At 55.4% G+C, this 24,370-nt stretch overlaps 6 protein-coding genes across 6 annotated transcripts; 3 read left to right on the top strand and 3 right to left on the bottom strand.

The window, feature by feature from the left end:
* Positions 1-73: 73 nt before the first annotated feature.
* Positions 74-1,892, bottom strand: C8A04DRAFT_25122 (WSC domain-containing protein; the record flags this gene model as incomplete). Its single annotated transcript, XM_062779443.1, has 2 exons — positions 74-1,248; positions 1,322-1,892. 2 exons carry the CDS (start codon positions 1,890-1,892, stop codon positions 74-76), a joined length of 1,746 nt encoding a protein of 581 aa, XP_062640300.1.
* Positions 1,893-5,891: 3,999 nt separating this feature from the next.
* Positions 5,892-9,429, bottom strand: C8A04DRAFT_25123 (eIF3 p110; the record flags this gene model as incomplete). Its single annotated transcript, XM_062779444.1, has 2 exons — positions 5,892-9,209; positions 9,427-9,429. 2 exons carry the CDS (start codon positions 9,427-9,429, stop codon positions 5,892-5,894), a joined length of 3,321 nt encoding a protein of 1,106 aa, XP_062640301.1.
* A 1,019-nt stretch (positions 9,430-10,448) lies between these two features.
* C8A04DRAFT_9428 (uncharacterized protein) lies at positions 10,449-11,772 on the top strand (the record flags this gene model as incomplete). Its single annotated transcript, XM_062785476.1, has 2 exons — positions 10,449-10,874; positions 10,957-11,772. The coding sequence occupies 2 exons, from the start codon at positions 10,449-10,451 to the stop codon at positions 11,770-11,772; spliced, it is 1,242 nt and encodes a 413-aa protein (XP_062640302.1).
* A 1,978-nt stretch (positions 11,773-13,750) lies between these two features.
* On the top strand, positions 13,751-14,385 carry C8A04DRAFT_25125 (guanine nucleotide-binding protein subunit-like protein; the record flags this gene model as incomplete). Its single annotated transcript, XM_062779445.1, has 2 exons — positions 13,751-14,184; positions 14,265-14,385. 2 exons carry the CDS (start codon positions 13,751-13,753, stop codon positions 14,383-14,385), a joined length of 555 nt encoding a protein of 184 aa, XP_062640303.1.
* A 1,032-nt stretch (positions 14,386-15,417) lies between these two features.
* Positions 15,418-16,394, top strand: C8A04DRAFT_25126 (Rdx family-domain-containing protein; the record flags this gene model as incomplete). Its single annotated transcript, XM_062779446.1, has 2 exons — positions 15,418-15,516; positions 15,846-16,394. 2 exons carry the CDS (start codon positions 15,418-15,420, stop codon positions 16,392-16,394), a joined length of 648 nt encoding a protein of 215 aa, XP_062640304.1.
* Positions 16,395-19,295: 2,901 nt separating this feature from the next.
* Positions 19,296-20,548, bottom strand: C8A04DRAFT_9337 (serine/threonine protein phosphatase-like protein; the record flags this gene model as incomplete). The annotated part of the gene is made up of 4 exons (XM_062785448.1): positions 19,296-19,391; positions 19,473-19,772; positions 19,848-20,249; positions 20,369-20,548. 4 exons carry the CDS (start codon positions 20,546-20,548, stop codon positions 19,296-19,298), a joined length of 978 nt encoding a protein of 325 aa, XP_062640305.1.
* Positions 20,549-24,370: the final 3,822 nt, after the last annotated feature.

The raw sequence follows: 24,370 nt of genomic DNA on the forward strand, positions 1-24,370 counted from the left end.
CCCCCCCCCCTCACCCAACATCCCCCTCAACCTCCCCCCCTACTCCTAAACCAAGCTCCCTAAACCCTACTGTCTACCACCCCCCAAACTTAGGACACTTCCCCGCCCCCGTAACCCCCCTATTCTCACTCAAACAATCCGCATACTGCGCCCTACACTTAACAACCGCCCCGGTGTAATCATCACCCCACCCCAACAACGTCCGTCTCTGCACCGGCGAGAAGTCCATCCCACGCTCCCCACGCTCCTCAGCAGCCACCCCCCTCCCACGAACCCACCACCCCGTCGGCTTCGTCTTACACCCCTGCGCATAAACATCCACACAATCCTCATACTGCTCCCGGCACGCATCAGCGCAGGCATTGGTGCACTGGTTGCGCGGGTATTTCTTGCACCGCCGGCTGTCCGGGTCGGTGTAGCCCTTGAAAGGGTAGGCGGGCCAGTCAGCGGCGAGGTCGTTGCAGGTGACGATGGGCAGGGCGATGCCGCCGACGGGATGGCCGGGGCCGTAGTTGTAGAGTTTGCTGGAGGGTTGGATGCAGATGTTGGTTGGGGTTGGGATGGGGCATTGCGTGGGGGTGGTGGTTGCGGTGGTGGCCTTGGTGGTTGTGGTTGTCTTGGTGGCGGTGGTGGTTGGGCAGGCGGTGGTGACGGTTACGGTCTTGGGCGGGTTGCCGTGGCCCGGCTTGGGGGGCTTTTTGCCCCAGAAATCGCCCTTGAAGCAGCCGCCGCGCGGGTTGCTGTCGCAGTAGGTTGCGACGTCGCCGCACCAGGCGCCGAAATCGAAGCAGTCCAGCACGTCGGGCCAGCCGGCGCCTTTGAAGCAGGAGGCGACTTGCACGGCGCAGTTGGACCAGGCGTGCTTGCAGGTTTTGACGTCGTCCCAGTCGGGGAGCGGGGACGAGCACCATTTGCCGCACTTGTACTCGCAGGTCGGGGGGATCACGGTGGTGGTGGTGCAGACGCTGCTGGTGGTGGTGGTGGCCTTGGTCGTGGTGGTGACCGTGACGGTGGTGGAGGTCTCCGGAGGGGGCGTAGTGGTTGACGTTGATGCCGTGGTGGTGCTGCTGGAGACAGGCGGCTCGTAGCCGCACGGTTCGAGAGACTGCAGCTCGTGGGCGACGAACAGGTTCAGACGTCCACGACCGCCGCAAATCTCGGTCGAGTCGCCGTTGCAGGGGATACTGCAGTCCTCTGCGGGCGCTGTGTATGTGTCGTTGCCGATGACCACGCCGCAGTAGCATTCGCCTGTTTCCCATGTCAGTAACCCGGGATGAAGGAAGGGAAGGGAAGAACAAAATAACTGGCGTGCATCACGTACCACCAAACTCGGTACCAGCAAAGGGATAACCGCCATCGCGGCAGGCCTGCAGACACGACTTCGTCGTCAAGGAGGCGCTCGCAACCTGATCCTGACGGTAGACCAAGGCACGGCCCATGCTGGAGTCGTCGGTCCAGCACCCCAGGGCATGATAATCCTCAATGGTAACATCCTCAACCGGCAAGAAAGTCGGGTCAGAGTACACCGAGAAGATACCATTCCCACCACATGTCTCCGTCTCGTTCCCCTTGCACGGCAAGTTGCACTGCGTCTCGTCCACCTGAGGCCCGTTGACGGTCTGGCCGCAGTAGCACACGCCGTAGTAGACGAGTCCGGCGTAGCGGTAGCCATTGCCCTTGCACTCGGCCACGCACTCCTCGACGGTCATATTGTCGGGCGTGGACGGGCTGCGGTAGGGGAGCAGCTGCGTGTTGCTGGTCTCCTGGAAGCAGCCCGAGTAGACGAAGGGCTGGAAGGGGTCAAGACAGGGCGGGAGAGGCACCTCGGTGGCCTGGACGTGGGCGGCCAAGACCACCGCCGCGAAGGCGGCGGCTGTTCGAAGGGGGGCCATAGTAGGGAGCAAAGAGATGCCAGTCAAGATAAAGGTTGTGCTAGAGTTGCCCTGCAGAACGAGAGAGAAGAAGAACTTCAGCCCCCGGGAACATCGACTCCTTTATACAACCACCACGAACGGCAATAAACAGCAACGCTACCTCGTACACGATACTTGCAGAATATTGAACCAGGGGATAGAGACCAAACGAAGCACAGCGGTCAGATCCATTGGGCTGGGCCTCAACGCTGGTTAGCGTCGATGCACTACGGTGAGGGCTTGGGGCTACGTTCTAGGCCGGGCCCAGGCCGGTTGGTAGCGACGATGGATGGCTGTCGGCACATATCGGCGTCTCCACGATGGCTGGCTGTTTGTAGTTTTCAGGTCCCCGAGCGTCGAACAGGGGTCATCAGGGCCACCATTCACTCGAGCTCCTTCAGCCGTATTGGGTGGCTCGTCGAAGGAGTAGCCGCACCATAGCCTCCAACACCAAGCAGCAAACCCTGCTAAGAATCAAAGCTGGCGTTCAGTATCGGCATCAGCGAGGAAGGTCAGTCTTGCGAGCGCGCCCCGAGCCCAACGAGCCATCAGGAATAACCCTGCAATGGGAAAGAGGGTGCCGCTATGTACGAGCGCCCTGAGCGCTTCACCGGCGGTTTCTCGCTAAGGTCCAGGGTCCATGATCCAAGATAGAGCCAAGACTCTGATTCGAGAATCTCGACGTCCCCTCTTTTCTCTCACCAAGTCCGTGAAATAAACGCATGGCCAGCCCGTTTGTTGAGCTCCTCCCCTCGGGCGCCGTCGCCGTCTCGCCTCGTCTCTCGTTCAAGTTCAGCCCTGCTCGGGGACCTGGCCACGAACCGAATGAGGAATAAGTCCGAAAGAGAGGGGAAAACGAGGAGCCATGGCGCTGGCATTGCATAGAAGCTGGATCGTGGGCGGCATCGCAGGACGGGTCGGTTGTCGGTGTGGGGAACCTGGAAGGAAGGACGCTGGAAAGAGAAGAAAAATCGATCAGTCCGTCGTGGCCGCCGCGGCACCGCCCGTCCAGTACAAAACGGGAAGGGACGACGCTAGAAGCAGCGTTCTGATTGGTCGACTGGCGGCGTACCTGCAGTAGCGCGCTGAAATTCGACGGGTCTGGGCCAGCAATATCTGGCCCCGCTTGCTGCGGTGGTTCAGCTTAGACCCTGAGCCCGCTCCTCTCTTCATTCTCTTTTTTTTCTCGCAACTTGATCCATTTACCACTCCGGACCCTGGATCGTGGTCTTTCTCTCCGCTTTGTGGTTGCGGTCGGTCCTCACCACACATACTCACAGTAGGTTTCTCGGGGTTCTCGATCAATGAAGGAGGAGAACAACCTCATTGCTCTTGCTCGAACTCTCAGGGGTTCGGGAGAGTCTACGATGAGTGCTGGATTTTGAGATCACGCCACCGGAAGACCCGGATATTCGATGTTGTGATGCCGTTGAATCCTAATTGGACGGTTTCTTTGTTTGTTCCCTTGCCTCTTCTCCCCAGGTACTCTGATATTTTTAGCTCCAGACTACGTACAGCAGCCAGAATAGTTACAGGACAAACCTGCAGAGACAAAATATTAGGCACTCGAGGCACACTGCATTATTCCTGCATTTGCGAACCCGTCAAACGGCCGTTTTTGTATCTTTGAGATCATTTTCTGCCACGACCCGGCGATTATTGTTCCGCCTGCCGCGAACTAAGCGCCACTTTCCCCTTGGTCACAACGCCTGTCAGATATTGGTACAACCGTGACACTCGATAAAGAGACCAACGGCAAACGCGAGGGAGAGACCAACCACACACACGACCAAGACGACCAGGGACTCGGGTTCGGGTTTAGGGAGCATTCCCCATCAGAACTCACCAATGATACTCTCACTGCTCGGACAGGTGGATGGTATCTAGAAACCAGGAAGGAGAGCAGATTTTGGGGCAAAAATAATGTGCGAATCCTGCATCTGCCCGTGGCATTGCATACCCCGGATTTCGGACTATTGACGCAAGGGCTGAAGGCTTCCCACACAAAGCAGACTTGGTTCGTCCACCTCAGCTGGGCTTGGCGCGTGACTCGCAGACCCAAACCCCGAGAGGGCCTTCACGATGTTTTTTTTTTTTCGGTCTTTGATCTATCACTAAGATGGTTAGTGAGCCGGCGGCCCAAGCCATTGCTCCGCTCTATCTGCCGGATCGCCCTTTTCCCGTCACAAGCGTCGCCCTGCCGTTCCTACTTAGACTTGTACAGTACCTACGACGCAGTAGTACTTCTAGGACCAGAGTCTATCCCCTTCCTTGTAAAACCTAGAGCACTTCGTGCTTTTAAGATATGAATATTTTTCTTCAGGCCGAGAAGTAGGTTCCCGGGGAAGAACATAGCAGGCCGCGAGTGTGACCAAAAGTCACGGCCGCATCTGACGCCCGCCGTGAGGGTTCCATCGTTCCAAGGGCCACTTCATCTCACAGATGCGGCTGCAACCCCAGCCCCAGCCCCGCCCGTGCATACGAGGCGCCTTTTTTACCCTTTTCTCTTCCATATCCAGAGGAATGGGGAACATCCCGGGACTTTAAATCCGGCTGGCTGGAATTGGTTCGATGCAACCACGCGGAGAATAACTGGAACTGTTCTTTTTTGTCTCACCGGTGACCTCACTGGCTGGCTTGAGGTACGATAAGGTCCATGGTGGTCTAGACCCAGCTGTTTTAGAGTCGGTTTCTCCAAGTATAGCAGCGTTAGGTTGTTTGAGCCGCATTGTCGAAGAGGTGTTTGTCTCAGTCAGACCCAGTTGGGAAGAGTCGCAACATTCACTTCTCAGACTAACAAGTCAAGGAGTCACTTTCATGGAAACCGAGACTTGACAAGGGGCTGGATTTTAACCCACGCCCCACTGATATTTCAAACTCAAACCATTGTACTGAAGAGAAACACGTCTCGAGAACGTCGACGGCAAGCAGACCTCACGCCAACAGGACCCTCGGCAAAGGGGAAGTTGCCGCCGGCCAGCCTAATCGCCCTATTCGTGACCCCCCAGGGAACCTTGGGAGCGAGCCACACTAGGGTTAGGGCTGTCTACTTGCGCTCAGACCTAACCGGTTGATCGGGACAACCTCCAGGCTGAGATGGTGAGTGGACGGGAAAATACCAGCGAAACGTTGAGATTCAACACAAGGGGTTAGAATCTACTTTCCTACGTGACCTTTGCTCTCCCGGTGTCGTCGTTTCTACTCTTAGGAATGTGATGGTGGGAAGGCATGTGGGAGATGGTTCATATATGCCGGGTCTGGGTCGAGCAGATTGGCTTGAGAAGGTTGCTTGGCTGGGTTTCCCAGGGAGTAGGACGACACGAGAGGGGAAAAGGATGAGAAGTGAGAGATGGGGGAAGGAGAAAAGGTCGGAAGTCCATATGGTGGGAGGTTCTCGTTTCCAGGAGCGCATAACACCCCCCAATTTTTGATTCGCCTTTCCCTCTTAAGACTTCCCTCAATCTTATTATTAGGGCAATGAAGACACCATTAGGACGTAGAGACACAAACACGGCATATTCCCTATCTCCTCGACCTACATCAAGGTTACAAACTTGTCACCGCCCAAAAGGGAGAACGACTATAATGCACGCACGAGACAAGACAAGACAAGACGTGCCTGCGTTATACGAGCGACCGAGATTTTACGGAAGAAATGCACTCAACATTAAAACTCCAAATCATGATGCGAGCGCGCGAGAAAACCATCTTGCGATGTCCCCGTCAACGAGTGAAAAAAGAAAAGGAGGAAGAAAACTGGCATTTAGCATGAACCACCCACGCCCCCCCTTTCCCGTTGATTTCCCACCACGCCCACAACCTGCCTGCCTGCCTTAACTAACCCCCCCCTCCCCGTAATCTTCATTTTTGGTCCCGTTCATTCATTTCCGTCCTCAATTGGACTTCCATCAGTTTTCTGTGCTCAACCGCATCCGCACTTGAGAGCACCGGGATCTACCTAACACCTTGACAACCTCCTTAATTCCCCTGGCGGAACTTGGGCACCCATTTGCCCGGCGCGCCACTAGGCTTGAGCGGCTCCGGCGCGGGGCTGTTGTTGTTGCTGTCCCGCGACTCTCTGGGGTCTCTGGGTTCCCTCTCGCCACGGCCCGAGCCAGTGCGGTCAAGCGGGGGGGCACCACCACGTCTGGGGAGCGGCGCACCACCACGGGGCAACGGAGCACCACCACGCTCGGGAGGCGGGGTGCTTCCGCTAGCACCACCACCGCCGCCAGCGGCGTTCTTGGCAGCCTCCCGGTCACGCCAGCTAGGCTTGTTTCCGGCGAGCGCAAGACGGGGAGGACCGCCGGCAGAGGCGGCCACTGGCTCACGCTCCCGGTTGGGCTCGCGTTCCCGGGTGGGCGCGCGGTCGCTGGAGTCGTTGCGCTCCAAGGGCGGGGCAGCGGCACGGGCCGGGGGCGGGGTGTTGTCCGATGGGGCACCACCGCCGCCGGCGTTCTTGAGGGCTTCCCGTTCGCGCCAGCTGGGTTTGTTGCCGGCGAGGGCGAGACGGGGCGGACCACCGGCAGAGGCGGCCAATGGCTCGCGTTCCCGGATGGGCTCGCGCTCCCGGATGGGTACCGCGGCAGCAGCGGCCTTCTCGGCCTTGCGCCGGGCCATGGCTTCTTCCTCGCGCTGCTGCTGGCGGGCCTGGGCTTCCTTGGCACGCTCGCGCTCCTTCTCACGCTCCTCGCGAATCCGGGCCATCTCCTCCTTACGGGCCTCCTGTCGCTTCCGCTCTTCTTCCTTCTCGCGCTCGGCGCGCTCCTCGGCTTCCCGGAGAGCACGTTCCTTCTCCTCGCGCTCGCGCTTCTCCCGGATCTTGCGCTCGCGGAACTCCTTGCGCCGGAGCGTGACTTGCTTCTCGAGCTCACGCTCGGCATCGCGACGGCGCTTCTCGAACAGGTCGCGGCGGCGCTCGTGCAGGTCAGCGCGGAAGGTCTCGTAATGGGGCATGAGGCGGGTAAGGCGGTGCTTCAGCTCCACGTCCGCCTTGTGCTTCTGCTCCGCTTCCTTGAGGGTTTGGGCCTTGACCAGCTCGTACTCGGCAATATCGCGCTCGCGCTGCTTGGCGTAGTCCTCGGGGAGTTTCTTAGCCTCCTCCTTCCTGAAGGCACGCTCGAGATGGTCGAGACGCTTGCCGGTGACACGCAGCTTCTCGGCGATCGTGTTCTTCTCCCGCTCAAGCTGCTGCAGCTTGATCATGCGGATCTTGTTGCTATCAAGATTATCGAGGTCTTCGAGCTCAACGTCATCAAGCTTCATATCCTTGAGCATGCTCTCGACCTCTTTCTTCTTGATCTGCTCGCGCTCCGTAGCCATGCGCTTCTGCTCACGGACCCGCTGCTCCTCCGCGAGGCGCTGGGCCTCGGCCTGTTGCAAGGCCTGCTCCTGGAGCGCCTTCTTGCGGGCATTCTCCTTATCCTTTTGGGCCTGGATCTCAGATGCCTTATCCTTGCGCTTCTGAATCACCTCCTTCCTGGCCAGAATATCGAGATGCTCCTTCTCCGCACCAGCCTTGGCACGGACGAGAGCAGCATCGCGAGCCTGGATGCGAGCCTCGTTGAACGAGGGGTCGATGTATCGGCAGGTGGTGAAGAGCACCTCAGCAAGGCGGGTGAGCTGAGAACGGACGATTTGGGATGGTGTGCTCTGGAGGCGCTGCACGGAGCCGACCTCGCTCTCGGCCGAGCCGGCGGCGGAACCGGCGTGGACGGCCTTGGCCGAGGAGAAGACGTCGACGTCGAAGCTCAGGACGCCGGTGGCGTGGTCCATGCGAATGGCGAGATCGCCCTTCTTGTTGCCGTTCATGATAAACTTCTCGATGGTGCCACGGGTGACCTGGAAGGGCTCCGGGAATTGAGCCAGGCTCTGGACGAATTCGAGGTCGACCGTCTCGTACACCTGAGACAGCTGCTGGAACAGGCGGGTAAGGATGACCTGCTGCAGAGGGAGGATGTACTTTTGCATCTCCTCGTCGGCACCGACCTGGGCGAGAATCGGGGAGATCTTCTGACAGATGGAAAGAGGGTGGAAGTCGACCTCGAGGATGTTGTAGAGGTCCCGGATCTGAGGACGGGCGCGGCGGAGGAGAGCCTTGGAGAGAACGTCGCGGAAAAGGGTAGCGCGGGTGGGCGCCTGGGATAGGCCCAGGAGATGGGTAAGGCGCGAGTTCTTGTTCTTGCGGGCCTCGTCAAAGTCGACCATGGCACCGCGCGAGCGGGTGGTGCTGATGACCGGGATGGACAAAGCCGAGAGGACGACAAAAGTAGCGGCCCGCTCAAGGTCGGCATCGCTGGCAGGCGGGCTGTCGGACTTTCTGCTCTGGCCAGCGGCGAGCATGGCCGCCGACTGGCGCAGGAGGTTGTAGTAGCGCGCCCAGGCAGCGGCGTGGAAGAGGTAATTCTCGCCAACCAGGAAAATACGAGTAAGCTTCTCGTAGTAGTTGGCCATCATGATGTTCTTGGCCGGGCGCTTGCTGAGGCTCAACAGGGTGTGGATGTCCTCCACACTGCGGAAGGCCTCCTGCCAGAGCTCTAGCTCGACGGCCACATTCAGCTGCTGAAACCGAGTCTCGAGGTGGCGCTGGAGGGTATCCGGGTCGTTGAGGTTAATAGCATGCATCTGAGACGAATACTTGGCAGCGGTCTGGACATGGTTGCGGAGCAGCTCGCACAGGCGGCGGAACTCGGTCTTGCGGGTGTACTTGAGGCAGAAGTCAAAGGCCTGCATGGCCGTGCTCTGATAAAGCAGCTCAAGGCGGGCATTGTTGCGGAGAATATCAAGAACGGTGCGGTAGGCCTCCCACAGGAACTTCAGCCACGGAGTGACAATGGCGCGGTCGGTGCGGTCCTTGGACTGCTCGCCAGAGACGGTGGCTAGGAGGATGGACTCCGGGGTCTCGCTGGCCTCGAGATCGTCGATGCCGGAGGTCTCGGCAGTGGCCTCGAGGCTGGATTGGACCTCATCCGCCTTCTGTTGGGCGACAGTGACCTTCTCGGCGGCCAGCTCGATGAATTTCTTGAGCACAAGCTCGATGGTGCCCACGTTGGTGTTCTGGGCGATGTTCTTGTACTGGTAGAGAGCGTCCTTGGCGAGCTTTCCCTTCTTCTGTTCCACGGCCAGCTCAACGAGCAGGACCATAACCGGCTCCAGCGAGGCGATGGGGACATTTCGGGACCTCTTCGATGTGATGTGTTCGTGCAGCAGGTTCAGGGCGGCGGGGGCCTGGTTGACCCCGATGAGTTCGTGGGCCCTCTTGAGGACATTTTCGGGTTTTTGATGCGGCGGAGGCGGCTGTGAGATGGTCAGTTAGAGTTCGGCCACAAATGAGACAATCGGCCGGGGCGGAAAGTGTCGGCGTGGGCGTGGGCGTGGGCAAAGGACGTGGTCGACGAGGTGGGCTGTTGGCGACAATACTACGGAGCGGGGAGGGGTTGTATTCGCATCGCCGTTTTTGGTGACTAGGTTTTCGCCCGCCCACATCGTGCAAATTCCGGGAGAATCGACGTACCATGATGGGCAATCTCCTCTGCGCGGCGGCAGGTCTCGAGGAGATTCGATGGGTTGCTTAAAGAGCAGCGCGACGCAGCGTGAGAGATGCTGGCGACTTGGCTGGCGCTGTCTCGAGATTTTTTCGCCTCGTGGAGAATGCGTTGGCTCGGCCGAGCCCTGGCCAGGCAGTTGCGGGTTTGCAAATTGTGTGGGCGGAAAATCCAGATCACGTGATCTCCCTAGCAAAAGTCGGCGAACACCAGACAAGTTGATGCAAACTCTTCCATGTGCGTTCAAAATTTTGTATGATCGGGTACTATTTGACTACATATCTCATCCCTTTTTACCCATACGCACAGATATTTGACGTGAACATTCGGCGTTGAGCAGGTGGTTAAATCAGGCCAAGCACCTCGACTTCCGAAAGATAATGTGGAGATCAATGGGCAGGGAAAAAGACGGAAAGAATATCTTACAGCAATTAAATGCATTTACTTCGCGGGTAGCTCTACAGCCCCATTCATCTAAACATTATTAAAGACTCGAGGGGAGATGAGGGAAGAGGAAGGGAAAGGGAATTTTCTCCTTTACTTCATTTCCTCTGATAACTAAGTCCATCGTATAGAAGTTTCCAACTGTAATTATTCGTACTTGTCAAATGCCTCGTTACCCCACATTTGGATCACGACTCATGACACGAAACCAATCAAAACCCCATCCCCCATTCAAAGCTTCAACTTTGGGATCGGAGTAGATCAACACGATAGTATGGTATCTCACTGTGGCCAAGAAAAGCGACACACTGAAACACATAGCTCCAGTCCAATCCATTAACATTCGATCGAATCTTGGTAAATTTTGATTGATTTACTCTTTTTTGTCTTTTGTCACTCTCTATATTTATTCTTTTTTGTCTTCTTTCACTTTTTTTGGTTTCTTCTTTTTGTCTTTTTTCACTTTTGTAGCAAAGTAAGTTATCCAGGGACTTGGTCTGCCGCTTTTTTTGGCCATAGCGAGGGTATACCAAACTTTTTGGCCCACATGCACTCACAGCCTGCACTGAACGCGGCCGTCGAGGCTTGGATTGGCCATATCATTAACGCCGGCGACCAAACCGTCACCACGCCCGACGGACTCGATTCACCGTCAAACAAGCGACAACGCCTAGACTTCCGTAACGATGACCTTGCTGCGCTACCTCGAACTGACCATCGTCCTCATCCAGGTCGAGATCAGACCATGAGGGAAGCCATATCCAGCAACACCGCTGACACCAATGGCACATCGCGATCGGGAAGAAGCAGTCCCCGCAAGAAAGAGGTCGCACTTCGCCATGCCCTCGATTGGCCTATCGCCCGCGTCAACATTGCCCAACTTAAGTCGGCCCCTGCCGTGTTGGAAAGCCTGGCTTTTGATCTGAAGAAGATCACTGATGGCAGGCAATGTCTGATCCCCGACATGTTCTATGTGAGATATGGGAATTTTCTACTACTCGCTTCCACTCGCTGCGGCCTGCGACCTAGGCTGATGATGTCTTGCCTAACTACAGGAATGTATGAGCGCCAACGCCGGCATTTTTGACCAGCCGCGCCCGGAGTGGTTCTACACTGCGACAGAGGGACAAGAAGAGCTGAGAGCATTCCATCGTCAGATGCAGAGGATCTGCCGGAATAGTCTGAAGTGTAAAGATCAGATGGAATATGAGCCCGCGTGGAACGATCTGGTGCATTGCCGTGTCCTGGAGGAAGCTCTCGAGGGCCAAGATGCCGTAGACTTCCGGAATATCAGGCTGTGCCGCACGCTCGAGGCATTCTACGATGGCGACCCTATGCTAAGGGAGAGCGAGGTGGACTACGGCATCTTTCTCCAGCCTGAGCGAGAAGGCGACAGGCTCTCTGAAAACCTCTCGGACCTCGCAGGCGAGGGCATCGACCTCACCCACTTCACCCTCAGCGACTTCGGTCCGACCCCGCTGGCTATCAGCATCAAGACTAAAACTCTTCAGGCCAGGCCGGACGAGGGCTCCGTGCAACTCGCCAACTGGGTGCGCGCCCACTTTCGACAGCTTGCCAAGGTCTTTGAGCGTCGTGGCCACGACCCGTATTACCGACTACCCGTCCTCCCCATCATCTACGTGTACGGCAATATATGGCGAGTGGACTTTGCGCGTCGCTTGGAACGGAAGACCATGATATATGAGGGGATATGTATCGGCGATACGCACACCGTGTACGGGTGTTATCAGGTCTGTGCAGCCATTCGGCGGCTTGCCATTTGGGTCGAGGAGGACTTCCGGGGATTTTGGTCCAGCGCTGTAGAGCTGCCCACGCTGCCCAATGCTCTATGGCCGGCACCCTCTGTCTAAGGTGACCATGTCACCGAGACGAGAGGCATTCCTGTTGCAGACTGCAATCCACAGTGCCGCCTCCCCATTCATGATCTTTAACCGTTTGCAGCGTTGTCGGGAGGGGCGCACGTCTCGCGCGCTGGACTACGAGGGATAGGAGAAGAACCGGTAAGTGGCGAGGCTGCGGGAAAATAGGTAGGGGAAGGGGCACCTCGATCCACAAGTATAACGCCGAATATGCTGCATCAATACTTAAAATCCAGTAAGTTAGCATATGACTACAAACGTTGACCGTAACATTCGACGCCCCTTAGACAACCCCACCATTTCGGGTTGATCAGCGGTTGACCCAGTCGAAGCTGCTTGCTCCTCTTGAATCGTTGACCACCTGCAAGACGTCCAAAACTTGCTAAAGTGGTGATGCTAGCTCCAATCCTCCTCAAAGGATGTATGGGTTTTTGCCCTTGCGGCTACTGTTCTGGACCCTCATAAACCGTCACGAGGCTTTACCAGCAAAATACTTCAATGTTGGGAGCTAAGTACTGAGAGGCCGGAAAGACACTCGCAATCAATTACAGGCTCCTTTATCTAGTTTATCTAGTCAACGGGTAGTTTGGCCTGGTTAATGTTAAAGCTACCCGGTGGTGAGGTGATGATGACGACCTTCAGATTCGAAAGGAATTGCTCTGGAACTGGAGAGGTGGGGCATGTCTTGCAGCGCGGGGCTCCCCCTTCTCCCTTCGAGAACAGCCTTTCCACAACCCCGTCTGACAGTCATTCTGACCAGGGCCGCCCGTTGTGTCCTCACTTCTGCATGACCAAAGGGCGGAGAGATTCTCCGCTCTTGCGTGCATATTCCTTCCAGAAAGTACCAACCTGAGAACAGGCGAGAAACAATCGCATCGCGGCACATTGTGCAGCTCCCATCATCGGAAACTTGGAAAGCACCATTTCTACAATCGTGAGAGATTTTCGCTTTTGGTCCCTTTTGAAGCGGCCACCGGCATGCCGGTGGGCGAGTTTTGCAATTGCTCCGGCGCGTCGGGCCACCGTGCCCTCCTGGAAACACCCACGGAAACCCCTGCACGAGGGATCATGAATCCCAGCTTCCATCAATGCACTGGCCAGGCGGGCGGACGATCTTCCGTCGGTACCGTGTAAGTCCTGGCGATTGACCAAAATGCATTCTCAACGGGCAGTGATGGCATCGCCGGCAGCATTTCTCCCCTCAGTTGCAATCTGAGGTCTGAAACCCACTAGCTTCCGTCGTAGAACGTAGCGAAGACGGTGTTGTGGAAAAAGCGTCTAGCCTCGACGCGAGTCAATGCCAAATCGGGGTTGAAACAAAGACCCAGCGCAGTGTAACCGATTGAGTTGATGCTCGCAGGCTTGGCCTGGCTAACCGTCTCCGGACAGCTCATTTTCTTTTCACCCGCGCCGGGTGGGTCAGCGTGCACAGACCAGCAACGCCCGCTCCTGAACCTGCTCCCCCCTTCGCTTCCCGACGCCTCTCTGCCAATCCCGTCCGCTCCGTCCATTCTCTCAAGACTTGAAGCCTTTGGCATTCATTCTCGCAATCGCCCCCATTTCGCTTCAATCGCCGCGCCTACGAAATTTTTGTCAGTCCCGTCGCCGGACATCACCCCACGGTAGACATTCAATCCACCTTCTTTTAATTTATTTTTTCTTCGGTAAGTGCACCCATCAAATTGATGGCGATTGCTGTGCCTAGGCTGTGAGTGTGTGCCATTGCCGTGGCTGCGCCGTGGAGCAAACGGTGCAACCTGCGTGCCTTGCTACCGACAACGAGGAGAAATCACGCTAAGCCAATCGGCTACGGACGCGAGCAAAGGGATGGGAGAGCGGGACTTTGTGGTGGAAAGGAAGGAGATGATCTCGGCACCTTCGCAGGCGTGGAAGTGGAGGATCACGAACTGAACCCCCAAAGAGAGCCAAATAACAAAAAAAGGGAGAACGACAATTGACTAACACGCTGATGGCTCTACCACAGACCTCCTCTTTCGAGCTGACGGGCCCCTGGTCGCGATCCACCACCGACTCGCAAACGGGCGATAGCAGCGGCGCCAGCCGATTGCAGCAACACCCATCGAATACCTCTCGCTGGGTTTCTGACGACGGACTCTCGCCGCGCGCGCCGCCGCCGCCGCCGAAAGCCGAGAAAAAAATTTCATTCATCACGACGCGAGCCGTCGGCAACCACGTTTTCCCGAATACCCCCCGCTCAACCGTCACAATTTCGTCTTCCAGGATGCCTCAGTACACGTCGCGCGACGTGGGCGACCCGTCGCAGGTGCGGAGAACCAAGCAGAGCATGGCGGATCTGAAGCTCCGCCGGTTGACGGAGCTTAACTCGCGGCTACGTGAAGACCTCGAACGGGAAAGGATTCCTGTGAGCCAAGCATCCAAGAGGTAAGCAAGCAGGCCGCGATGGACCATCAGACGCGTCCAATCCTCACTTTTTGGCATCGCCGCTAACTTGTTCTCGATAGCATCATCGCGTACTGCAACAGCACTAGGGATTACATGGTACCAAGTGTGTGGGGGCCAGTGCCCAAAGGAGAAGACCCTTATGCGCCACAACAAAGCGGCGGGTGCTGTATCATCATGTAGGGGGGCTACAGCCCTTCCAATTTCGATAATGAGATGCGGCCAGTCGAGTTCCCCAATACCCACCTAACTAGCTGCTGGTCATCGCGTTAGACTGAACGTCTTGCACGGTACACGGCGGCAGCCTGGGAACCCGGCCGGCTTCGTCATCGTCATTTCGAGAGTAATATTGGCACTGGGATCACGGACATGGGCAGCACAAAATGAATTTACCACCGGAAAGCGGGACACACGGGACCATCATCGAATCGCGAACCGGCCCCTTTGCTGGGGACGAACAAACCCTCACAAAAAACCTCTGAATTTGCCGGGGCAAGGAGGAAGAGAGGCCAGGAACGGACGGGACGACGGCACGGCTGCCTACGATAACGCTACCACTCATACCCCATTTTCATTCCGGGCGGATCGTGGGCCGGCTACGCAGCTCTTCAGCTTGTAATATCTTGACCCGACGTCTTCACTTTTTACTTTCCTTATCTGTCTTGTCCTTGCCCCCTCATCGTACTGATTTTGGCCTGGGATCTCCTTGCCCTTGCCGCTACTGTTGTTTTTTGTTTTTTGTTTTTTTACCACTCTTTTCAGCTGTATATAGGTTCAAGGTTTTCAATGGGTTGACGAGATGAGTGATTGGTGAATGACACAGAACTCTTCCAACAGATTCCATGTGCTCCGATGATGTGTAGTATCTGTATGTGGTATTTTGAGCAAATGGTCAAGGAAAAGCGAAACAAACCGGACCAACCCGGACGTGAGCACCGGGCGTGAGCACCGGACGTGGGCATCGGACTGTCCTCCGGCTGTGTGGAGAGTTTGAGTCTTGTTCTGGGCCCCAGCGCCCCAAATGACGCAGCCCAGTTTCTATTAATTTGACCCGCTCTCAGTGCCAGTTTAGCTCTCATAGAAACAGCTGACTTTAACGTCATACAACACCATCAACCACTTCGACTATTGCAACTTGAAACAGGCTGCTGGGGCCCAACCGAGTCAGCCCAAAACCACACAGCGTTTACCGTTGCAGTAGCCAAATACCTCACCATGGCAGAGCCAGTTATAGAAGCCTCGTTGGATCCGCGACTCCCGCGAGTCACAATTCAGTTCTGCACCCAGTGCAAATGGATGCTCCGGGCAGCTTATGTGCGTCTTTTCCGTTTGCTCATCCGTCTCTCAACCCAAACAGCCCATGTTACTCTCATCCTCACCCCCCTTGGCCCTCAACTGCTGTTTCTTATTCAACAAAGAAACAAAAACACCACCAACCAACCCCACGTCCTCCCCGCACCCGAGAGCTCTCGGCCAGCCCATGGGATCATCCCGTCACCTTTCAAACAGACTTCACCCCACCCTACCTCCTGAAGAAAGAAGAAACAACAACAACAAAGACCTAGCATATCCAGCCAACCCAACTCAAACCCCCTCTTTATGCGTGATAGGTGCTTAACTAACAAAACAAACAACAACACCAGTACGCCCAAGAGCTCCTCTCCACTTTCTCCCTCTCCCTCGGAGAAGTCTCCCTGCAGCCCGCCACAGGCGGTATCTTTCTCGTGGAAATCACCACCTCTTCCTCCTCCTCCTCTCAAACAAATCCCACAGCCACAGCCGCAGCCCCAGCAACAACAACAACCTCCCCCCCAACCTCCCCCCCAGCCCCAACTTCAACGTCACCACCAGCTGCTAAACAAGAAACCCCGACCACCCCCCACCTCCAAAAAAAAATCCTCTGGGATCGTAAAATAGACGGCGGGTTCCCTGAGACGAAAGAGTTGAAACGGCGCGTGCGTGATGTAATTCAGCCGGGGAGGGATTTGGGGCATGTGGATCGGGATTATGCGAAGGGACATGTGAGAGGGAAGTCGAGTGTTGAGGAGGGGGTTACGACGAAGGGTGAGGTTAAGGGGGTAGAGGGCGAGGGGAAAGAGGGAAAAAAGCAGGAGGGTGGGAGTGGGAGTACTCAGGTGGAGAGGGAGAAAGGGAAGGGCTGTGGTGTTGAGAAGTGTGAGGATTGTGAGTGAGTTATGGGTGATAGTTGACAAGATTCTGACGAACCAAAATGGTAAGTCTAGAGAATTAGTAGTTCCGAGGAGAGATAGGAATAAGGATGCTGGCTGTAATGGGACTGTTACGGACCTTGAACGTCTTGCAGATATACGGCAGCCATAATGCTGACGTTGTATTTTACTTCAAGTGGGATAGAGTTCGTAGCATGGGCCTAACCCTTCCATATATCAAACCCATCGCGGAAACAGCAACGGCATGCAAGTTGCGAACCGGAGAACGGGATATATATCTACAGCCTCTCTTTCAATAATAGTCAGAAAGCCTAGGTTCCACAGAGAGCTCAAGTGGCCGATGCAAACGGAATATTGTGTGCTAAAAAGTTGAGTGAAGACAGAAGAGGTAAGGTCTGCTCAGGTGTATCGTTTCAAGAGAAGGTTAAGAGGAAATGGGGTGACAGAGATAATACAAGAAGGGCAAGCTATACCAGGGTTATATAACAGCCAACAAACAGGAGGTTCGGTACAGATGGTTATTTATCTACACATATCTCAATGAGGATCATATATTTATAGAAACACTAGACATTAACCTGGTCACTTAAAACGGGAACGCTTCGAGTGGTGAGCAATATCAACTACAATATTGCCCAATGTATTATCTTGTGAGGTTCAGAATTCTTTTAAGAAAAAAAAAAGAAATCCAAAAAGCTCACTGCCCACTTCCTCCGGCGAGGAAGTGGACAGCTACCAAAACCCACGGCAGGGTTTTGCTTCGGTGACCGTACCGGGAGTCGAACTCCGGGCACGCGGTATCGCAGGCATGAGTGACATGCCCGCGCCCCCCCAAATACATCATCCGCGGTCCGGGCGGGCATTTGCCGGATGGGGGGGCTGTTGGGAAACAGTGGCGGAAGGGGGGGTTATAAAGGGCCAGTGGGGAATTTGAGAGGGAGGGAAGGTACGCGAGTATTTAGGTACATACCCATCTATCTCTGGCTACCTAAGCAAGACCATTAGGATCGTTGATGGATATCACAATTAAATACTATGAGCCACGACCTTATCTTGTTTCGTCGTCGCTTGGATAAAGCCTAGGAACAGCTAGCCTCAATGACAAAGTTGGCCGGCCGGCCGCCCTGCCCTGTCTTGCTTGCCCATATGAACTCTAGCCATGCCTCAAAGGAAGCGGCAGCACCTGAGGAGAGGAAACAGACCAACGTTCTTGTGAGATTGAATAACCGGCCGCAGAGACTAAAACATCCAAGACCCAACACAATGTTGCTGTCAAGGTCTATCCCCACACATACAGCAGAACCCGAACTGAACTATCGAGCAAAGAGGAAGAAGAGTCGCGTGAAACAACTCGAGTCAGGGAGTAAAGCGAAGAGGAAGGGGTGATAAGGATTAATGACGACCAACGTGTTTGTTTGTAGGCATAATGAATGCATCTCGTCCAGACTGCAGGATAGAACATCAATCCCCATACAACCTCCCGGCAACACAGTTAAGTGGTAAGTATGCCATGTTAGCACCCACAAAGCACCAGCATCAAATGGCAGCGAGGGTTAGTCCAGCTCAGGTCAAGGCAAGTCAAGTCGAATCAAGTCAACTCAAGGCAAGGTGAGCTAGGTCAACCGAAGGCAAGTCAAACTCGACTCAACCTAACTCAACCTCGACCCAACCTCGCCAGGTCAACAACGCGAGTAATCCACCATCTCCCAAAGCCAAGGCAAAATCAACCTATATCAAGGCCCAAATCAAGCCAACGGCTCAAACAAACAAATCTACGACGACCGACCGATAGACAGACAGACAGACTGACTGACTGACCGACCAACTAGTCAATTGACTGATGGATTGACGCATTGATTCATGAAAATGTACGGTGCCACCCACCCCTCAACCATCCCCTCTCTGCTTTGCACCACACCACACTTCATCACCCACCGGCCCCTAGCATTCTCACCACCTAGCCTACCTACCTACATACATACATCAGTATCTAGGCAGCTGTATGCTGCCAGCGTAATTCACGAAAAAGATGGTTTCTCGGCCCTGTCAGTCGCTTCGTCCCGCAGCACGACAAAGCGCCGGGCTGACTCGAAGGTTAGAGGGGAGCAAAACAAGTCCAAGGAGGGAAACGCACAAGACGGGAACAACGGTGTTGAGTACAGAGTTTAAGATAGATTCTGGTAGCAAGAGGCAGTTAAACGGCCGCGCCGACGAGGAGTCAGTGACAAGAAAAGAGAGAGAAGGCAAAAAGAACAAGGGAACATGGGCCCAACAAGTTCCCCAGTTCTACCTAACCCACTCTCTTCTTTCAACAGTCCGCCCCGCGCGCCTACCGAAAACAACAAACTCTAAAACCACCCAGCTCTCTTGTTGTGAAGTAACGCAAGCTCTTCCTCACCACCGCGTATCTATACATTCCCGGTTTGTTAAATGCCCCGTTTCGTTAGGAGTGACAGACAGAGAGACGAGGAGAGTCGTTATTCGTTTCCCTTCCAAGAAAAAAAAAAGACAAGAACAGAGAGACAAGATTGATTTCCCTCCCCCTGTATCCCTCCAGCAGCTTTTTCCGTTCGTGACAGGACCAAACAGACATGACTTGCTCGACGGCGGCGACAACGACGATGGTGCCGGTGGCGAGGACACCCAATGCGGTGGGCGGGAGTGGTTCGGCGCGGGACGAAGGGGAGGTGGCCGAAAGGAAAGCGGAAAGGCAACAAACAAAGACCGACGAGGCGGTAGCCCCAGGCGAGCACAAAAAGACGACGTGTGAAGGCGGTATAGGAATCGAGGAGATGAAGGCGGTGGGGATCCGTTCGCAATGGCTGAGTCGCGTGGATTGGCAAGCTTATCGGTTGCGCCCGAACCTAAAACAAGGAGAACAAAGTTCGCATAAACCCTTATTGATTACTTGGATTGCTTCCGGGGAGTGTTGGACCGGCCGCCAAGGCTACCACCAAAGCTGGGGACATACTTTTGTTTCTTCTCTGCGGGTTTGAGAATCTGGAGAGCCAACCGTCAGCGATGAACTCTTACATACGAGGAACTTTGCAGGGTGGTGGGAAGTGGGGAAAGACTACGAACCTGGAAGGAGCAGAGCAGGCTCTCGTCCACACTCATCATGGCACCGGCATTGTCGAACTCGCCGCAGTAGTTGGGGGCACTAAACAGCGTGACGAGCTGGCGCTTGGAGAAGAACTCGTAGCCATCCTCGACGACCTGGTGAGCACGGCAGATGAGATCCATGTCGTGTTTTTGCAAGAAGCGGGAGACGACATCAGGCCCGAATGTAAAGGAAACACCGCGGTCGTTCTCAGACCAGCCAGTGATGTCCTTGTCGGGGTCGGACCAGAGGAGATCGCAAAGCAAGCCGCAGTCGGGGATCTGAAGGCAAGGGGTTAGCCGACTGGGAATACAAAACAGAAAAGAAGAGGGCAGCGGGGGGGGGCGAAAACGTACGTCAGTCGGGCGCATGACACGGCGGATCTGCTCCATGGAATTGAGGTCGGGGCTCAAGCCGCCGTGCATCGTGAAGATCTTCTCGTCAATGATGGCGGCAATGGGCAGGCAGTTGAAGCAGTCGGTAAAAGTCTTCCACAACTTGATGTTGTAGCGGCGCTTGCACTCGTCGTAGAAGCCGTAGATGCGGTTGATGGACGCGCACTCGTGGTTACCGCGAAGAATGAAGAAGTTCTCGGGGTACTTGATCTTGTAAGCCAGCAGGAGACAGATAGTCTCGAGCGATTGCTTGCCACGATCTACGTAGTCGCCGAGGAAGAGGTAGTTGGCCTCGGGCGGGAAGCCGCCGTACTCGAAGAGACGGAGCAGGTCATAATATTGGCCGTGGATATCGCCGCAGATCTAGCGAGCGGGATCCAATTAGTTTAAGGACAGCCGAGATGGGAGGAGGTCACGCGAGGGAGGGGTACGCGAGGAAGACACGGTCGCGAGTTTTGGGGAATTGTTGCATCGTATCTTACCTTAATAGGAGCCTCGAGCTCAAGGAGAATGGGCTGGGAGATGAAGATCTCGCGAGCCTTGGTGCAAAGGAAACGAATCTCGGCCTCCAGTAGCTGGACCTGCTTGCCTGGGCGGCTGCCCCGCACCTCCAAGAGGCGATCGATTATCGAGTCGAGATCGACGTCGTGTTGGTCTGCCATTGCCAGGTGCCTTCAATCCTCCGAAAAGAAAAAAATGAATGCCACACGGAATGTAGAAGAGATATTGTCGGTGGTGACCAGCGGGGTCCCAAAAGCCGACCGAAACAGAACCTAGGAGGGAGGGGAGAGGAAAAAAAGGACGAAGCGCGAAGTTTATGGATGATGCACTCCAGGCACTGCGCAAGAAGGAGGGGTAAAAAGTCAGCGAAAAATTCCGACATGAGAGGCAATGAGTGTGGAATGAGAAGGGAAGAGTGCGGGAAGGCGCAAGGATACTTTCGCGCGGGGATCTGGTGCTGTCGTCGCCGCGACGACCACGGTCGCAAAAGACTCAGTGGGGAGAAAGCTTACCTGGTCGGGTGCTCACAAGCAATCGCAGCAACGAGTGGGCTGTATTGGGAGAGTGGGAAGGGGGAAATGCCCCTATATCGTCTTTCTGCGCGTGCTACGGGAGCGCGACAAGCTTTTTTTGTACTTTTCTATGTGGTGGTGAGAAGATGTCGTGTTTTTCGTCACCGGAATTTGCTGTGAGCAAAGAGCAGCGAGGTGCGTGCGGGCAGGCCTGGCGATAACGCTGAGTCGTGAAGAATCGGGCAAATTTCACCGGAATCACAGGGTGCTGAATGTCAGCAATGCCGCTATCGTGGTGTTCGTCTGAAAAGACGTGCGTCGCGGAGATGGCAGCAAGCCGAGTCGTCGATGGGGTCGTGGGCGGTTGTGTTCTGTATTGTTTTGGCAAAGGCTGCCACGGTCGGGGGAAGGCGAGGTGGGAGAAACAGGTCGATGCAAATCGCGCCGTCGGTTGGCAGGATCCCGCAGAAGTCGGTTTCAAGCTCAGCAAATGGGAGAAAAGTCGAGGGTGCCTAAGATAGGACTTTGATCGCCTTTGTAAAGTGTTCTTTGGGTTTCTCGCCGATAGACGAAGTCGCTCAAGTCACGATAGAGAGCCGGGAAAAATCACTGTCTCGCTTGACAAGATCAGGTTTGGAGGAGGACCACGGCACTCCCGGGAGGTCAGGTTAATGTGGGCAGGGGCGCTGCTTGGAACGTCCACAGCCAGTGTTCGGCGAGCGCCATTGGCACTGGCCGCTCTCTCTCCTGGCCGCGAAAAATTGAATGCAAACCCACGCGGGGCCCGGGGTCTGGAACGCGTCGTCGCTATCTCAGGGCCGTATAATTCAGCCGGCAGTTTGTTAGTGCTCCCCTCCCAGCCCTGCCTGAGTGCGTGGATTGGCCTGTCAGAGTGGGGCTCAACCCCTCGCATCCTCCCTTTTCTTGGCAGCTTCTTTTCGATGGGCAGTTGCCTTCCAGAGCGTTGCACGTCTTTCCAGCCAAACGTCCGTCCCAAAGCCGCCCGCATATCCAAACGAACCTTTTGGGAAGCTTGCCTATCAACATTGGCTTCTCGCTGGATTGTTGCTCCAACGTTGGGCACGAGACATGGACGACACACTTTCATCCACCTCGGCACGATTGCGATCGCCAACCACTGCTGCCCAACATCAGTCGTGCCGCTCGCGAGTGAAGGTGGCGCTCTGACCACGGCCCAGGAACAAGAAACGGGTGGTCTCTCGTCCGGCTTCCATACCTCCAAGGATTCCCGTCAGCCTCGGCCAGGGACCGGGCGTCAGTCCCTTCTTTTCCCCCCTTCCACATCCGAGGAACAAATGGCCCCCAACGAGTTTTGGGCCCAGCACAGCCGGCCAGATGGGGCCTCTTTTGGGCCCACTTTACCGGCGTCGTCATGCAGCTGTTGTCGCGTTGCGAAACGTCCCGTCATCCTTTGTCCGCCACCGGGAATTGCTACTCGACAGGTATGTCCTGGTGAGTTGCAGGCACGATGCCTTTGGTGATAACGTTACTGCCGTTCATTGTCTGCTCAAAACGGTTTAGAACTTGTGGTGATGAGGATGAGAAACCCCGTGTTTATTGGACAGTTATGGAGACCATAAGCTGTTGTTGTTATCAGGAAGTTGAAAACCGCGATGCTGATACTCGTAGTACATTCCTCTAGTCCAAGTTGACTACTTGCTAACTTAGCAGTGCCGAGGTCACACGTCTAAACCTGGACCTCGTACCCGATGTAGTACATATAAACACCTAATAAGGACAGGAAGCATGTAAAAATAAAATACCCCATGGCCTCAATCTCGAAGCCCAGCAGCGCTGTTTAGGGGCTAGGTGGGTGGCTGAAAGATGTACTCCGCACTAAGCTACATTTGATATTTCAACTCTACAGTCTACGCAGCTAGAGTTTGTTGTATAAGCGGCTCATAAAGCTCTGTCAAGACTAATACCGCGGCAGCCCTATCGCACATGGATTCGGGCGCTCCATCATGGCAGGACCTGTCAGACCAGACAGCGCAGTGTTGGGGTGAAAGATGAACACACGCAATCCGCTTAGCCTTACTCCCACCGAGGCTTGACAGGGAGTATCAGGCGACCAATACCTCGAGACTCAGCTCTGAAGCCAGCATCCGACCTGATAGTTACTGACAAGGCACGGGAACTCGATCGCTTCGACCTACACGACACTGGGTTCGAGAGAGCTGAGGGATGATACAACCGTGATGGTTATCCTCTTGCAAGCTCGGGGCACAGAACAGCCGGAAGAGAGTGTTATCACTGATCAACTCTGATATAGACAAGATTGAAAGATTAATTGGGTTAGGGTTGATATTGAAGTGCTTCTATTACTCCGTACTTACAGATCACCGCCCCCACCATCTTTCCTCCCGTCTCATACCCACCAAACAACCATTTGGCGCCGTACCCGGGCAGCCCTCCAGGGGCTCAGCCGTGGCAATCTGGTTGGAGTGTGCCGCCCACCTTCGTCTACAAACGGCGCGTGATTCGGCCAACGGCTCCATCGTCATCCTCACGCACGCACAAGATCCCCGACGGCCTCCAAGAGAAAGGCCCCCCAAGTTTTAACCGTTAAGCTCTCGAGACTTTCTAGTCCTCCATCATGGTCTCAAGATTCGGGCCCGCGAAATACCTCCAATTTCGTACCTCCCATCCCGCCCACAACGTTGACCGAGGTTTCACTGGGCGACTGATCGAGATTGTCGCAGATGCACACTACCCACTCAAACCACTCAACGTACCTAGGTGTGTTGGGGTTTCAGTGCGATTGGGCCAGTTGTCGGTTGGCGCTCTCGTCTCGGAGTCGTGGAGTTGCATTACACCTTTTGTTCTAAAAAAGATCGATGCTTCTCGCCCCTTCCCACTTCTCCCTCTCCCCGTCTCGCCTGTTTCCCACCGTACCTACCTACCGGGCAAAGTATGTCTCACTCTGCCCCGCGATCCCCAGCGAGTGGCTGCCTTGCCAAGCGGGGCAGAATTGTGCCCCTCCCTCCTCTCAACTCTGATGCTGTCATCGTGCACTTAGCGACCAAGCAGGAAGCTAACCGTTCTCAACCGTCGCCAATCCAATTGGATATCCGGTCAATGCCAACCAAGCAAAGCCGACTTTTCCCCTATTTTATTAATTTTCCCCAATCCCTTCCCCTGAACAGAAACACAAGAAACACAGCACCGGCACAGCCCAACGAGCAGCACCAAGAGTCAATCACACGGCAGGCAGACAACGCCCAACAGAAAAAGTCACCTGGCCAGTTTCCTCGTCGAATCAGCCCCCTCGATGTGCCGCGGTCCAATGGTTGCAGGGGATCCCACCAATCAGCGCCTGAAGCGGCCGGTCTCAGGTCTCTTGTACTGCGTGTTCCCCGTACTGTGTCTCTAAGTCCTTGACATACTCCAAGCCTTGCGAGCCTCCCTCTTTTTCCCCGCCGTTTGTTTGTCGATCCGTCCCGCCGGGCT

The sequence above is a fragment of the Dichotomopilus funicola genome (genome assembly GCF_033296635.1).
Source record: "Dichotomopilus funicola strain CBS 141.50 unplaced genomic scaffold C8A04scaffold_5, whole genome shotgun sequence".
Classification (NCBI taxonomy): Eukaryota; Fungi; Ascomycota; class Sordariomycetes; order Sordariales; family Chaetomiaceae; genus Dichotomopilus; species Dichotomopilus funicola.